At 42.1% G+C, this 17,420-nt stretch overlaps 1 protein-coding gene across 4 annotated transcripts in view; it reads right to left on the bottom strand.

Moving 5' to 3' along the window:
* The window catches only part of mamdc2a (MAM domain containing 2a), a 117,376-nt gene that overhangs the window by 78,067 nt on the left and 21,889 nt on the right, over positions 1 to 17,420 (bottom strand). For all 4 annotated transcript variants that reach the window (XM_048528314.2, XM_059644060.1, XM_048528312.2 and 1 more), the window contains 3 exons: positions 15,825 to 16,081; positions 2,754 to 2,838; positions 1,292 to 1,429 (listed from right to left, as the gene is read on the bottom strand). In XM_048528314.2, coding sequence (XP_048384271.1) covers positions 1,292 to 1,429; positions 2,754 to 2,838; positions 15,825 to 16,081 — 480 coding nt within the window. The remainder of the gene's footprint in view (positions 1 to 1,291; positions 1,430 to 2,753; positions 2,839 to 15,824; positions 16,082 to 17,420) is intronic.

The following is a 17,420-nucleotide window of genomic DNA, read 5'->3' as shown; positions in this document are numbered from 1 at the left end:
CAATGCAGGCAAGCATGCTATAGGCCTTTTTTAACCACCTTATCTACCTGCGCTGCTACCTTCAGTGATCTTGGACCCTGCACACCCAGCCCCCTCTGCATATCAATACTCATAAGGATTCCTCCATTCATTGTATAATTTCCACCTGTACTCAACCTTCCAAAATGTATCACCTCACATTGGTCCAGATTAAACTCCAGCCACTGTTTTTCTGCAAATGCCTCCAACTTTATCAGGCTGTATCCTCTCATAATCCTCCTCATTATCAGCAACTCCACCAATCTTTATATCATCCAATTAGACCAGCCACATTTCCCTCCAAATCATTAATGCAGATCACGAACAGCAGAGGTCCCAGCACTGATCCATGTGGAATACCATTAGTCAAAGCCCTCTATTCCTAAAAACATCTTTACACTGCTATCCTCTATCTCCTATGACTAAGCCAGTTCTGTATCCATCTTGCCGGGTCACCCTTGATACCCTGTGACTTAAACTTTTGCACCAGTCTGCCATGAGGGACCTTGTCAAAGGCTTTACTGAAGTCCATACAGACAACACCAACTGCTTTTACCTCACCCAACCCCCATATAAAAATATATTCAATGCTGAGTTAGACAAAAATGAATGGACATGACAGCCCAGGATTATGCAGAATGACTGTAAAGTGAAGTTAACATACATTAGAACAGCTGTTATCGCTGCATTAGTCAATTCCGCAGAACGGGTTCAAGTTTCAATTGACTTACTCCTGCACATATTTCTTACAATCATATTACTCATGTTGTAGTACAAAGACAGAGATCATTTTATTTGTTCAAATAATGTTGTTACTTACACGCCCACGGAAAATAAGGGTACCAGGAGAAGATTAACTAATCGATACAGTCAAGTCTACATTGATGTTGGCTGGGGCATCATGAAGAGACTCTCATTCCTATCATCAATACCACACACCCTGATCTCATACAGATTCATGCAACCTTCAGGAGGAAGCAAGGAAAAATGTTGGAGAAACACTGGTCAATAAGGAGAAAAAGATAATCTGGAAGATTGCACTCTGACCAATTCAGGCTTCGAGACGATAAAAGAAGCAGATCAGTGAGATTTCTGTAATAGAACAGCATGTACTACTAATTGAACAGTTCCTTCAAAGAACCAGCATGATGAGTTGAACGGCCTGTTCCTGCTCTGTATGATAAATTTCATGAAAATATTTTAGCAGCCTTTCAGAAGTGAAAACAGATTTTGTTTTAGTCCATCAGAAATATTTAAGTGATAGAAAACATACCTTGCTCATTGTCCAATGTATGATCAGTTGGTAGGTTTGTGGGTGAATCTCGAACTGAACCTCCACCAACAAGCCAGTTGAGATTTGGGTTCCACCTGTTGTTATAGCCGCAAAGGTGATTCTCTTCAAAGGTACACACTGTAATTGTGATAACACTTCATGAAATCAAATATCAGTGCTGCATGCAGAGTAAAATCAAGTTTAGAATCAAGCCTAAACTCTGATATAGAAAGTGGATCCATTTGCCTCTTGCAACTGAAACACAGGATAGGTGTAAAACATCCCAAAATTCTGCAATCCATGCCTTGTGGGCACCTGAAGTATATCCAAGTTGGGTCAGCAACAGGCATTGCCAACCCTCCAGGATTACACTGCAGTCTCCTGCACACTGCTGCAAGGAACTAAGATCAGAAAAAAAATTATAAGAGCACTAAAAGTAATTTGTTTTTACATTTCTTCAAACACTTTAGTGATTGGCGGAAGCTGGCAATTTAACTAGGCAAGGTGGTTGGAGAGGAAGGGCTATTTGGGGAAACCTTCAAGAATATGGTCGCCCCATTACAGGAAAGATGTGGAAGCATTGGAAAAGGTGCAGAGGAGATTTACCAGGATGTTGCCTGGTCTGGAGCGCAGGCCCTATGAAGAAAGGCTGAGAGACTTGGTTGGGTCTGTTCTCATTGGAGAGAAGGAGGCTAAGAGGGGATTTAATAGAGACACACAAGATGATCAGAGGATTAGATAGGGTGGGCAGTGAGAGTCTTTTTCCGAGGATGATGACTTCAGCTTGTACAAGGGGGTATAGCTACAAATTGAGGGGTGGTAGATTTAAGGCACATGTCAAAGGCGGGTTCTTTACTCAGAGAGTGGTAAGGGCGTGGAACACTCTGCCTGCCAATGTAGTTAACTCAGCCACATTAGGGGCATTTAAACAGTCCCTGGATAAGCATATGGATAATGATGGGATAGTGTAGGGAGAAGGGCTTAGATTAGTTCACAGGTCGGCACAACATCGAGGGCCGAAGGGCCTGTTCTGCGCTGTATTGTTCTATGTTCTATGTTCTAATACAGCCATACATAGTTTATTATTTTGGCAATGGAGACTACAGAAATTAAATTACTTTTGTAAATTTCTAAAAAAAAGTCATTTCAAATATTCAAGATTAGCTCGATATTGTTTAGGACATTGAGGGAGTTGAGACAGAATATCAGCCAGCATCTTATTGAAAGACAGAGCAGGCTCAATAAGCCAAATGAGCTTCTCCTATTTCATATGTTATCGAACTTATTAAAATTAAAATTAAAATTGCCACTGAAGCATTGGCAATTTTGCTCAACTGCTGAGACACACAATTGTTCCCTACTTGAACCATTGTATTCAACATTGGCTTCAGTTACTTAACAAATAAAAGATCAGTCTCAGCAACCTGGTACTCATTTTACTGTAGTAATTAAATAAACTTACCAATACAGTAACCAGGAGAGATTTTGATTTCAAAAACTGCAATACTAGCCTTTGGGTCTGGACTGACTACAGCTTCTAGAAGAATCTGTGCAGAAGCAGTAAGGTGCATTATTGTAAAACATTTGTAAATAATGGTTTACGTTTCCTGTGGAACATTTTATGAATTGTAACAAACAGAGTATTTCTTCAGTTTTGCCAAGTGATTCTTAGCTGATGTCACAATATACTGAAGTTGGCGTAATTATTACAGGATTATTTCCCCCATCTCTAAATAACATCCCAGCCAAATTTTACATGTGTTCGTTAAGATGGCTACCATTCCACACAGGAGGGGTTTGGATACTCAGTTGGTGGGACATATGGTTTGTGATGCACTGTGAAGCCAACAGCACGGGTTCCATACTTGTTCCACATAGGTCCCACCTTCTCAGCTTTGTCTGAGGTGTGGTGACCCACAGGTTAAACTCACCACAAGTCATCTACCTCTAACGAGACTAAGACTATGGTATCTTTACTAAACTCCAGTGAATTATCATGAACCACACGTCAACATGCCAACTTCCCACCACAGATTATTTGGGTGAATGTCAAAGTCAATGACAGTGCCTGCCCACCATTCACGAAAAAAAAACTCATTACCGTCAACAAGCTTGTTATCAAGTCAATTGACCTGAAAATAATGATGCCCATGCCATAATGCAGCTAGCAGGGGAAAGCAGGTGAGAATGGGCAACTCTGGTGAAAAAGTGGAAAGGAAAGGGGGAGTGCCTTCTTTGCTTGTGACCAATTCACATTTTGGACATACCCATCCCAAGATGGTAACCCCAAGCCCTAATGCCTCCCTCTCCATCACCCTCCAGCCTCCAAAGCTTGATGGTCCTTCCCAAACCCTTCCCACTGAGGGTGTCTATCCCCATTCCCTCCTCCGCCCGCGCCCCACCCCCCACCCCCACCCATGGTACCATGCTGTTTTCATTATGGGACTGCTCACAATCTGGGAGCTCTCCTGGGAGAATTGAAGAAAACTTTCATTTATGTCAAGCTTTTCACAACCATGCATTTTTTTCAGTTTGGAAAACATTGCCAATTTTGGTTGATCAGACTGAAAACATGATCAATGAAGGCCAGAAATCCCATGCTGAGCTTAAAAGGCTGTCACCAGCACATTATCACTGTGGGCAGTCTGTTTGTTAAAGTCGCTCAGTTTGTGACTAGGCTTTCTCTTAGAGACAGGCAAACAACATGTCCCTCATAAAATCTAGCCCTTCATTGTATTGTTCCTTGAGTATTTTGTGGAGAATTCAATACAGTCCACACACCCACACAAAAGATAGCAGCATAAATCTTTCATTCTTTACATATGTCAGTTCTGGCTTATTGGGTAGTACTCTTTCCTCTAACTCAGATGATTGTGGGCCAAATCCCATTCTATGATCTTAAGGGTAAGATCCCAGTTAGTACTCTCCTCTAGTACTGAGGAACTATTAGATGGCTAGTTGTGGTTCCTTTCCAAAGGGACTTTGTCTGCTTTCTCACATGGATGTAAAGATACTCTGACATTATTTCAAAGAGGAGCAGAGGCCTTCCAATAATGTCCCAGGCAATACTTATCCTTCAACCATCATTACTCAAAGTAAGTTGTTTGATCATCATTGCTTTGCCGTTTGTGGGAGCCTGCAGTGTGAACATTGACTGTTTTCTACACTTCAAAAATGTTTTGTTGTGGAATACACTATATAATGAACATTTTCTTTCTTTCTCCCAGGACAGCTCCAGATGGAGGGTCAGGGGAGGCGATGGCAAAGGCACAAAATGAACTCTGGGTGGGGGATTTCAATGTCCACTACCAAGAGTGACTCAGCAGCAGTACTACTGATCAAGCTGGTCATGTTCTACAGGCCATAGCTGCTAGACTGAGTTTGCAGCAGGTGGTGAGGGAACCAATAACAGGGAAAAACATATTTGATCTCATCCTTAGAACTCTGCCAGCTGCAGATGCACATGTCCATGACAGCATCAGTAACAGCAACCAGCACACAGTCCTTGTGGACAGTCAGTCTCATCTTCACACTGCAAATAACCTCGGTTGTGTGGCACTATCGCCGTGCTAAATGGGACAGACTTCAAACAGATCTAGTAACTCAAGACTAGGCATCCATTAAGTGTTGTGGGCCATCAACAGCTGCAGAATTGTACTCCAGCACAATCTGTAAGCTCGTGGCCCGGCATATCCCCCACTCTACCAGTACCATCAAGCCAGGGAATCAACTCTGGTTCAATGGAGAGTGCAGCAAGATGTGCCAGGAGCAGCACCGGGCATACCTAAAAATATCAACCTGGTGAAGCTACCAAACTGGACCGCTTGCATGCCAAACAGCACAAACAGCAAACAGCAGCCAAATTTAAGCTATCCTAAAACCAACAGATCAGATCTAAGCTCTGCAGTCCTGCCACATCCAATTGCGACTGGTGGTGGACAAATAAACAACTCACTGGAGGGAGAGGCTCCACAAATATCTCGTCCTCAATGATGGAAGAACCCAACACATCAGTGCAAAAGATAAGGCTGAAGTGGATGATCCATTTCAAACTCCTCCAGTGGTCCCCCACATTACAGATACCAGTCTTCAGCCAATTCAATTCACTCCACGTGATATCAAGAAATGGTTGGTTACACAGGATACTACAAATGCTATGGCCCTGACGTGATTCTAGCTATAGTAGTGAAGCATTGTGCTCCCCTGGCCAAGCTATTCCAGCATAGTTACAACACTGGCATCTAATTGACAATGTGGAAAATTGAATCTCTCTCAATCATCAGTAAAGTGATGGAAGGTGTCATCAAGTGCTAACAAGCAACACCTGCTCAGTGACACCCAGTTTGGATTCTGCAGGGCCACTCAGCTCCTGACCTCATTACAGCCTTGGTTCAAACATGGACAAAAGAGCTGAATTCCAGATATGAAGTGAGAGTGACAGACCTTGACATCAAGGCTGCATTCAGCTGAGCGTGGCATCAAGGAGCCCTGGCAAAACTGGAATCAATGGGTATCTGAGGAACACTCTCCACTCGTTAGAGTCGTACCTGACGGGTAGGAAGATGGTTGTGGTTGTTGGAGGTCAGTCACCTCAGGTCCAGAACATTTCTGCAGGAGTTTCTCAGGGTAGTGTCCTAGGCCCAACCATCTTCAGCTGCTTCATCAATGACCTTCCCTCCATCATAAGGTCAAAGTGGGAGTATTCGCCGATGATTGCACAATGTTCAGCACCATTCACAACTCCTCAGATACTGAAGCAGCCCGTGTTCAAATGGAACAAGTTCTGGACAATACCTAAGTTTGGGCTGACAAGTGGCAAGTAACATTTGCGCCATAAAAATCCAAATAATGATCCTCTCCTATAAGAGATAATCTAGTCACCGCCCTTTGACACTCAATGGTCTTACCATCACTGAATCTCCTACTATCAACGTCTCTGGGGTTACCACTGACCAGAACCTGAAAGTGTCATCACATAACACAGTGGCTAGAAAAGCAGGTCAGAGTTTAGGAATACTGCAGCACATAACTCACCTGCTGACTCTCCAAAGCCTGTCCACCATTGACACAGCACAAGTCAGGAATGTGATGGAATACTCCCCACCTGGCTGAATGGTGCAGCTCCAACAACATTCAGGAAGCCCGACATCATCTGCCCACTTGATTGCTACCACATTTATAAGCATCCACTCCCTTCATCACCAATGGCAGCATGTGTACTATCTACACGATGTACTGCACATATTCATCAAAGGTCCCCAGACAGCACCACCCAAACCCATGACCACTTCCACCTAGAAGGACAGATACATAGCAACACCAACAAGTGCAAGTTCCCCTCCAAGCCATTTACCATACTAACTTGGAAAGATACCAGTGTTCCCTCACTGTCACTGGGTCAAAATCCTGGAATTCCCTCCCACAGGACACTGTGGGTTAACCCACAGCAGGTGGGTTGCAGCAGTTCAAGAAGGCAGCTCCCCACCACCTCCTCAGGGGCAAATTGGGACAGACAATAAAAATTCTGGCCAGCTGGCAATGTCCATGTTTCACAAGTAATTCTTAAAATTCCCTTCTAGCCTTACAGCTGCTGTTTTAAGATCATGGAGACAGCAAAGAGCTAAAACAATGACGAGCAACTTTGGATTTGTAAAGATCAAACTTCCTTTCATTTTTCATTTTTGCGCAAAGCTACTTTGTTCCATTGTACAATCCCTTTTAGATTAATACACAGGTATGTATCCTAAGTGGCACACTGGTGGAGAATTTGGAGAAGTTAATTAAGGAAAGCCGCATTGATTTCATAAGGAAAAGAATCATGTTTAACTAACCTGGAGTGTTTTGAGGAGTTAACACAGAGAGACGACAAAAGCGTTGATGTGGTGCATGTGGACTTCCAAAAGCTACTTGATACAATACCACATAACAGACCTGTCAGCAAAGTTGTAGCCCACTGAATAAAAGGGACATGAGTGTCAGGAACCAGAGCATTGGTTAATGAATGCTCTGCAGACTGGAGGAACCTTTACAGTGGAGTTTCCAGGCATCACTGTTGGGAGCCTTTGTTTTCCTGATATATATTAATGAGCTCAATTATGGTGTACAGGGCAAAATTTCAAAATTTGCAAATGTTATAAAACATGGAAGTATTGTGAAAGCTCAAGAGAATTTCAAAAGGACATAGTTAATGCAACTGGTGGATAAGGGGCAGATGAAGTTCAATGCTGACAAACATGAAGTGATTCACTTTGATAGGAAGAATGTGGAAAGAGACCACAAAGGGCAAAACTCTAAACATGGCAGGACAGGTTGAGAATGTGATTAATGCATTCAGTATTCTCGGCTTTATTAATAGGGGCTTAAGGAGCAACTGGAAGGAGCTTATGTGTTTCACACAGACAAGACATTAGTTCAGCCTCAGCTGTTGGATTGTATCCAATTCTGGGCACCACATTTTGTAAAGGTGTGAACGCACCAGAGAGGGTGCAGAAAAGATTCAGGAGGATGGTTCCAAGCATGAGGAACTTCTGTTAGGAAGACAGATTGAAGAAATTGGGACTAGAGAAGAGAAGGCTGGAATGAGTGTTTCCTGGAGAGGTATTTAAAATCATGAGGCACCTGGATTGAACAAATAGAGAAAAACAGTTTTTCCCTGTTCACATCAATGTGCAAACTAGAAGGCACAGATTTAAACTAACTGGCAAAAGTAGCAAAGGCAACACAAGGAGAAACTTCTTACATGTAGCAGGCAGTCAGCATCTGGAATGCACAGCCTGACAACATGTGGACGCAGGTTCAACTGACAATTTTGCAATGGAATTGGATTGTTACCTGAAAAGGAACAAGGCGCAGGCTTATGGGGAGAAGGCAGGAGAATAACACTGCAGGTGAGTTGCTCATTCAGAGAGCTGGTACAATAGGCTGACGGGCTCCTTCTGTAATGCAACGATTCTATGATTCAGTTTGCCTTTGAGTAAAACAAAAGACGACTGGGAGATTCAATACGATTTTGCGAGAAGTGAACAAGGAGAAACTGTTTCCACTGGCAGCAGGGTCAGTAACTAGGGGACACAGATTCAGGGTAATTGGCAAAAGAACCAGTGGAGGCATGAGGAAACATTTATTTTACACAGCAAGTTATGATGGTCTGGAATGCACTGCCTGAAAGGTTAGTAGAAACAGATTCAAAACTAACCCTCAAAAGAAAATTGGATTTATATTTGAAAGGAATAAAAAAAAAGTGCAAGAGGGGAGGCACGGGTAATGGGTTTAACTGGGTAGCTCTATCAAAGAACCAGTATAGGCAAGATGAGACAAATAGCCTCAGTGTCGCTGCATTATTTCGTATTGTGAACAGATATTGCAGTCCTCTGTGACAGCGTGCAGCTGAACAATGGACCTCTGGGATTACTCCCCATCAGCTAGTTCTTCACAAACAGTGGTTGACAACCAGGAATATGAATGGATTCACAATATTTAGAAAGCACTAATCCAGATGTTTCCATCCTGCCCTCAGGACTTTAATTGGCCACCAAATGTCCAGCAGCTATCTGATCTGAGTATCCGATTACACTAAGGAGTCCTGGCACCAAAGCATTCTGGGATAGTGGACCACAGCAATGTGAGACAGGAGACCATGACTGGTCTCTTCAGACCTTGTCACCATAACATGAAACAGCTCCTAAATAAAAACCAAGAGAACTGCGGATGCTGTAAATCGGGAATAAAAACAAAGTTGCTGGAAAAGCTCAGCAGGTCTGGCAGCATCTGTGAAGGAGAAAAGAGAATTAATGTTTTGAGATCGGTGACCCTTCCTCAGAACCTCTGAGGAAGGGCCACCGGTCCCAAAACATTAACTCTCTTTTCTCCTTCATGGAACAATTCCTATTCAGGAACAAGCCAAGTTACATTGTAAGGGAACTGTGGGGAAATGCCAGGACAGCTGTGCTTGGTGATGAAGGTGTGACATGTCGAAGGGTGCAAGTTATCTAGGCGCAAAGAAAAAGCTACATGATTAAACTTTGTTGGTGTATCCTTGCAGGCTTCTTGCTATGTCAGACGGTCATCTTACTAGACTGGTAACCTACAGACCTGATGACCTCAAGATATAAGTCCCTATTCCATTACACCTGGTGGAGATCTTAACCTAGTTAATTCAGTAAATCTGAAATGAAAAAACTACCAGTAATGGTGACAATAAATTAGCTTGCTTATAAAACAATATGGTTCACCGAAGTTCCTCAGGAAAGCAAATCTGTCATCTTTACCCAGTCTGGCCTACTGGGATGCTTGAGGCACTTTAACGTTGTCTAACAAGCTCACCAACACTACCTCAAGGAATTCGCAATAAATATTGGCCCTACCAGTGTTGCACGCATCCATTGAATGAAGAAAGAGGGTGCCTGGTACTTCCTTCAAACAATCATTCATTGTGTGCGAGCCAGTCCAGCCAGCTGCTTAAGTGTGGCGAGGAAGTTCAATTCTCTCCTCAACTGACATGCTTTTAACCCATCAGACATCCTTTCTCATCAGACCTTGAGATATTAAAGCCCTGAACACAGGTCACCACCTATGCAAGGCAATTTAGCACAGTTAAAGGTCAAACTCAGAGTCGGTGAACAGCCCTGCCCCACTCCTAGTCTATTGGAACAGATTTTTAAATTGTGAACGCGAAATCATTTCAAACTCCTGCTGAGTTAGAAAACCACTGGTTTTATTTTTGGAGGCAGCAGATGTTGAATAATTACAGTATGTTGGTGGCGGAAAAAAGGAGGAGGAAGAGCACAGTATATTAGTTTGAGTAGTTTTCCCTCTCTGTGCCACAGAGAGACTTTTCAAAGTAAAGTTAACTGTTGTTTTGAATCAGGGTAAAGATAATAGTTGATCTTTCAGTCACAGTTTGTCTACAATGTTGGCATAAATATCTGAGGGAATCTAATGTGTGCATTCCTAATAACAATAATCAGCATCTCTCAATCACGCAACTCAGAATATCTGCAGCAACATTATGGAACTCCTTATTCATCCCAGCAGAATCGCTTACATCAGTGATGTCTAAAATGGAGACGTGATAGAGATTTTGCAAGTTAAGAAGTGTTTTGAAAGAGTAAGTGCGAATAAGCTATTTCCAGTTGTGGGAGGGAGGGTAAACAGAGGACACAGATTTACCAGAACTGACCAAAGAACCAAAAGAGGAATTCAGGCTAATTTGTTTTACACACTAATTTGCTGTGATCTGGGAAGCACCACTTGAAAGGAGAGGTGGGGGAGTTGAGGAAGATTCAACAGTAATTTACAAAAGAGAATAAAAACTGAAGTGTAAAAGCAGGTGGGAGTGGAACAGTTGGAGAGTTCTTTCAAAGAGCCAGCACTGGCACAGTGGGCTGAATAGGCTCCTTCTAAGCTCCAGGATACTATGCTTGCAAGAGGTCAGGAAACTGAAACAAGAAAACTCAAAAAGCCCTCAAAAAATGCTCAGTTACAGCTACGAACTCTTTAGCAGAATATCTGGATAGGGTAGATGGCATCTAGTTCTCGAAGTCATGGGTTTGATTGGAGATTAATTACTGTAACCCCAGAAGCTAAGACTAATGATCCATAAATGGCAGTTTATATCCCACTGATTTCAACTAATTGGAACAAGCTGAAGAGTAACAAAGAGCATAAAACTACTGTAATGTCATAAACAACAAGTGTATGTGAGTAATGCCATAAAAACCATCTGATTTACGAATGTCCTTTAGAGCAGAAAATCTGACATCCTTACCTGGTCCATTCTATATGTGACTCCAGACCCACAGCAATTTGGGTGACTCTGAACTTTCTCTGAAACAGCGTGGCATCAACTGAGTTATATTCAAGGTCACAGCTCAACACTTTCTCAGTGTCAAAATGGGAATGGTCATTAAATGCAGGCTTTGACATTGATGCCTGCATCCAGTCAATAAGAGAAATGTATTTCCTGACTCCAAACTTTCTCATCCTTGAAAAAAAAGCACCAGCAACAAAAAGAAGGCCTACAGATGTTGGAAATTATCGAAAGCTGCAAACACACTATTTGCACTTTCTTAACTAATTTCCTGAGCTGCTCATGTGGTTCCTGCCACGGGTTTGGCATCGGGTTCTGAAATGACTAACCTTGGATCTTCTATCAGTTTCGTGATGTTACCAGATTGTGGTAAAGTTCATTTAAGGCATTAAGAGTTTCTTTTTTAACTTAAAGGAAAGTAAGGAGTTGAGAAACATTCATAAAATATTAAAAACACATTTCTCACATTGAGATGTCACCAAAACTCTGCAGATTCTAACTGCAAGATCTACATGCCACATAAATTGTCTTCATGTTGCTGCTGAATTAGGCAGGGCCCTGTCAGAAATATTCTTAACTACCATGAGATGGAAAATCCATGTTGATGCCATGTTTCACAGTGCTCAACTTTTACATCCTGCAGTTGTTTTATTTACCCTTTCCCTTCTTGCACAACCTGACTCTCAGTCATAATAGCAAAGAAGGAGACTACTCAGCCAATTCAGTTAATGCTGGCCTTTTAATAGAATGACCCAGTCAGTCCCATTCTCTGTAGCCCTGCAAATTTATTTTCCTCTTGTGACCATTCAATTTCATCTTAAAATAATTCACTGTCTCTGCTTGCACCACTTTGTTCCAGATCATTACAATTTCCTTCCGAAAAACAGTTCTTCCTCATATTCCCCTGGGTCCAGACAATTAAATTATTGGCTACAACTCAAAAATGAATTAGCAAAATGAAACAGGGAGTATACCACATAGGAAATGTTGTACTCACTGCCTGATTGTGGGGGCATCAAGGGATGGGATGCCTGAGGCAAGCCACCTTGCTTCCAACCATGAGGTCAACATGAAGATCCCATCTTCTCAAACTCGTCTCTTGCCTGAGGTATGGTGGCAACTCACTATCAGTTATCTCTCTCTCTCTCTGATGAGAGAGCAGCCCTGTGGTCCTCTGGGGCTTGGGAACTACTACTACCCATCAGAGGATATAATTTCCTTGGACATGGTGCAAAAATAGTTTACTGTTTTGATTCCTGAGATTAGGGGGGTGTCGTGGGAGGGGGAGAGAATAGAAAGGCTTTAATTCCCCGGGGCTCGGGAGAATCAGAAGCGATCTCATGGAACGGCTTCATAGGATAGATGTTGACAGGCTATTACCATGGCTGAGAAGCCTAGAACACAAGGGTCACAGACTCCGGTTAAAGGGTCAGCATTTTAGGACTGAAGGAACAGAAATTTCTTCAGAGAGTTTTATAATCTTCGGAATCCTCCAACGCAGTTGGAATTCCTGTTCAGTTGTTCAAGCATCGTCAGAATAATAATTGACAAATTAAAAAACTGACAAACAAATTACAAAATACTTAAGGGATATGGATATGGAATATAGAGATGATGGAAAAGGCCAGCAATGATTTTATTGACCAGAACAAGCATGTTCAGTCGGCGATATGGCTTAGCACTGAAGCTTTCCTGAGGGAGAAAGCTGTACATCTATGTTTGGCAATGGCATAGTCATCATGCTGCAGTAAGTAACAGAGACTGGTGCATAAGATTACAAAGTGACATTGGTAGGTTAAGTGAAGGGGGAAACCTGGCAGATGAGTTTCAGTTTAGGCCAGTGTGAGGTCATTTATTGCAGAACAAAGAAATATTCATCTGAGTGTTAATGATATAGTTAAAAAGCTATAAAGAGTGTAGGTCCAAAGAGGTCCGTGTACACAGATCCCTAAAATATCAGACCTAAAAATAATCATTGTCTTAAATGGAATGTTAGGCCTTATATCCAGAGCCTAAAATATAAAAGGGAGGGAATTTTTGTTGAAGTGAAACAAAACTTTGGTTACAGCACACTCCATGAAAAGTGCTTCTCTCTGCACCTTAGAAAAGGGTACATTGGTCAAAAGAGTGCAGTGCAGATTCACCAAAATGTTACCAATGTTCTAAGGGTTAAATTAAGAGGAAGTATTATGTAAACTAGGCTTCTTCCCTGAATGCAAAAGTTTAATGGGTGATTTGATTGTGGATTTTAGAACCTTGAAAGGAACTGACAGAGAAACTGCTTCTGCTGATGATGAGGAGTTTTGGGAAAAAGGTATGAACTTAATCTCAGAACCAGGGGAGAAGTTAGGACACATTGCTTTTCGGAAAGGCTAAGAAATGTGCAGCCCTCTCCCACAGGTAATAATGAACACTTGATGCTATCTCAATTAATTATTTAAGTCTGAGATGGAAAGCTGCTTGCTTGCCAAAGGTTATGCAAGTTAGGCAGGTGGAAATAAAAAGCTGCCATATTTCACTGAATGATAGAACAGGCTTGAGACACTGAACGGCCTCTGCCTGTTCCTATCCCGAGGCCAGATGTGAATGGTTGAACTGGGCTAATTCACAGCAAATGGACATTCAGGGCAATAAATCTGAGCTGACTCTCCTAATTTACTCAGTGCAGTTTGTCTTTGAGTAATAACAAAAAATGAGAAAATGCTGCAGTTCCCCACATCAGTGGCTATCACGGTTTAATCCTGCCTCCTAAACTTCTGAAGGCAAGACACCACAAATCCTAACTATCTAGGCTGTCCCCATCCATTAAAAACAGTGGTAAGGTAGGGTTTGCTGAATTACAGGGCAAAATGCTTATTTTTATTGAGCCTTGCAGAACCTCAGGACATCTCAAAGTGTTTATAGTTGATAAGGTGTGATTGAAGTGCATTGACTGTTGTAGCGGAGGGAATGTGGAGACATATCTGCACACAGCAAGATGCCACAGGCACCGATATGACATCAAAGGCAAAAGACTATTCATCCTGTGTATAGAAATATTAGGGTGCCATGATGGCTTAGTGATTAGCACTGCTGCTTCACAGCGCCAGCGACCCAGGTTTGATTCCACCCTCGGGTGACTTTCTGTGTGGAGTTTGCACATTCTCCCCATGTCTGTGTGGCTTTCCTCTGGGTGCTCCGGTTTCCTCCCACAGTCCAAAGATGTGCCGGTTAGGCGGACTAGCCATTCTAAATTTCTCACAGTGTTCAGGGATGTGTAGATTAGGTGAGTTATGAGGGACGCTTTGATGGGCAGTGTGGACTAGTTGGGCTGAAGGCCCTGTTTCCACACCATAGGGATTCTATTCTATGATTCATAAACTGAAAACTCCAGAAACATTCAACATGTCTAGTAGCATCCATGAAAAGATGAAAGGGCAAAGACAAGAGGATGAGGATGAATGGGACCATTTAACTCATTCCAAAAACACCCATTATGTATTTAAAGCTGGATATAAGGCTCCAGATGTAACTAATTGGCTGAAGCAGTGTTTTTCTCCACAGCTACTGCCTGAGTAATATTTCGGCATTATATCCCCACCTGGCTGAGCCTAGCAGAAGGTTTATGTTTGTAGCTTTCCGTAATTGTCTCACTGTAGCTACATTACTTTCCCTATTCAACGAAATCCTGAATGCAGAAAGACAATCTCATCAAACCAGCTTGGTAATTACCCCACTAATCTCAAAATTTATAGTCTTTTTTACCAGATGATCTCCCTAAATCATGTTAGGTTATGGGAATTGAAAACTTGGGAGATGAGGTGATGGTGATGCTGGTGGTGGTGGCTGGGGTCATCGGGGATGAATAATGTATTCTGGATAGCTGCTTACATAACCAATGCAAAACATGGTAGGGATGTTAAAGGACCGCACTATGGAATAAAGTCTCAAAGCATCGCTCACAGTCGGATTGAGAAAAGGAAAACTACTTACTTTTCAGTAACTGAAGTATCCCATCAAATTCTAATCAATAGAAATTACTGCCCTTTGAACATTATTCCCGGAGGTTCAGTATTACGCACTATGAGTGTATGTTTGAGCATCAGCACTTCCCCTTTGTCAGCACAGCAATAGCAAAGAGGGAAAGAGTAGCAAACAAAGCTAAGCACCAAGACACACATGAAGAGATATTTGAAGGAGAACTGACGTTTAAATAGTATGTTAAGGAGGAGAGAAATTTGCAAGGGCACAAGGAGGAGTTCCCAGACATTAGGGCTCAAAAAGCTGAGGCTACAGCATCCAATAATAAAGCAATGAGAACTGAGGTTGTGCAAGAGGCCAGAAGGAGAGGAAATTGGAGATCTTAAAGGTTTCAGGGCTGTAGGATGTTACAGAGATAGGATAAGATTGATATCATGGAGGGGCTTGTGTACATGAGAAAAGCTATGTTCCAGTTGCTGCATTGCTGGACTGTGAGTCAAGAGACAATCAGCAAAATGGAGTTTGGCAAAATTAAAGTACAGAATTATGTGTGAGCTCATGTCTGCAGAAGGTGGAAGGTTGGGGAAGTGCAATATTGGAGGAGTCAGGTGTAAATGTAACAAAACATGGTTAATGAAATCAGGAGTAGGTGAGCTAAGGCAGAAATCCCAAATATTTAACAGCTTAAATCACTGTTTTCCTTGATTCTTTACTTGACAATGGTTAAGTAGAAGAGTAAGCTATCTGCTTGCACACAGCAGGTACCTTGGATTTGTCTGTTATGTTCCTTACACCTATACTAGCAATTTTCCAGCTGTCAGATGATTCATTTGCAGACCAGAGCAGAAAATCAAAGCTGTTTCCTGCTGGTCGAAAGTACATATTCAGTCTTCCAGGATCTGTGCCAGTTATCTGATATACAAGCCTCACACAGCTTTCTCCCAGAGCTCGCAGTTCAGAACTGGCAAGGAGGCCCAATTTTCCATCATGACGATGTGAGCCTTCAATATAGACATAGCGACCTGAAAAACAAGGAGAACACTGGCAGTTACTGAACTTCGAAGCAGCAACAGACTTACACATTTTATCAAAATGTTAACTTCAGCCTTCACAAGAAAAACACGTCTCCCTGCCCCACCCACACAAACCTCCCTCCAGGGCGTCAATACAACACTGAAATGACAAAAAGCAGACAAAATTATGGCAGTCTAGGGAAATGTATAAAAATCTGTGGAGTTGCTCCTCAGTGGTGCTGATATTTTCAACACACTTTGTCCAAAACTGCAGAACACAGCAAGAAGGAGCAAGGTATTTAATTTTTGATAAATGAATCACCAAGATTAACTGCACTGAAGGGGCTGTCTGAAGGGGCTCTTCAAATTAAGTGTTTTTTTTGTGAGTAATGCCACAGATACGCATCTTTTAAAATATTTTGAGGTTTGTTAATTTAAAGAAAACTGACTACACTTCAATATCCCCAATAAATGTTTCTCTATGTTTTTCAAAGTTTTCTAAGGGGTTTAAAATTCTGTTATCTATGAGTGGTGGCCTAGGCACATTAATTAAAATTGCTGAGTTTTTTTTGTAATAAACCCATTTCCAACTGTTTAATTAAACTGCCTCAAGTTATCACTTTTAGATATGGCAAGCATTATGTTTCAAAGCAATCCTTGTTTAAAAGAAATTACATTATAAGGCACTGCCTGATTAAGCTGGTCCATGACAGGTTTGATAAAACTCAAGTAAATTGGAGCAGAAACTTGAGAAATGATGCTTTCACAGAACAGATACAATTCTGGATGCAATTCATATCCCGAGTGCTGATGGTGCTCAATGCAGATACCCAACTTGCTGACTGCTGTATGCCAAGTGCTTCTGGCTAATGGCAGCCTGCTTATTCAGCATCTCATTTGCTACCTTAAATCCTCATTATATCCTCCAGTTCTCAGCAATGGCAGCACTGTGTACCATCTACAAGTTGCACTGCAGCTACTCACCAAGGCACCTTTCAAACTCTTATCTTACCATCTCGCTTTCAGGACTGATGCTGTTTGCAACAGTTATCTCATGTTAGGTGGTTTAGGCTGGGCTACTCCTGTAACTTTATCTTCCGAATTTTGCAAATGCACAGTATGTGCCTCCTGGCAGCCAGCTTGTTAAACCTTAGCAGCATCTTTCCACCCCCACACCAAAGTGTTCCAGGAATCTTCTGTCAGGAAGTTGGTCACACTGCCTCTGCCACCTGAACAGTCTGTGAAGATTTAAATTATATAGCACCAGCGTGTTCTAGTCCATTTTTAAATCAGCTCAAAACTGTGCCCATAGGACTCAACGGGTGAATGGCAACTGATCTAAATGGTT

The sequence above is a fragment of the Stegostoma tigrinum genome, chromosome 3 (genome assembly GCF_030684315.1).
Source record: "Stegostoma tigrinum isolate sSteTig4 chromosome 3, sSteTig4.hap1, whole genome shotgun sequence".
Taxonomy (NCBI): domain Eukaryota; kingdom Metazoa; phylum Chordata; class Chondrichthyes; order Orectolobiformes; family Stegostomatidae; genus Stegostoma; species Stegostoma tigrinum.
The sequence above is the reverse complement of the archived record's forward strand: the minus strand, read 5'-3'. Positions and strand labels throughout refer to the sequence as shown.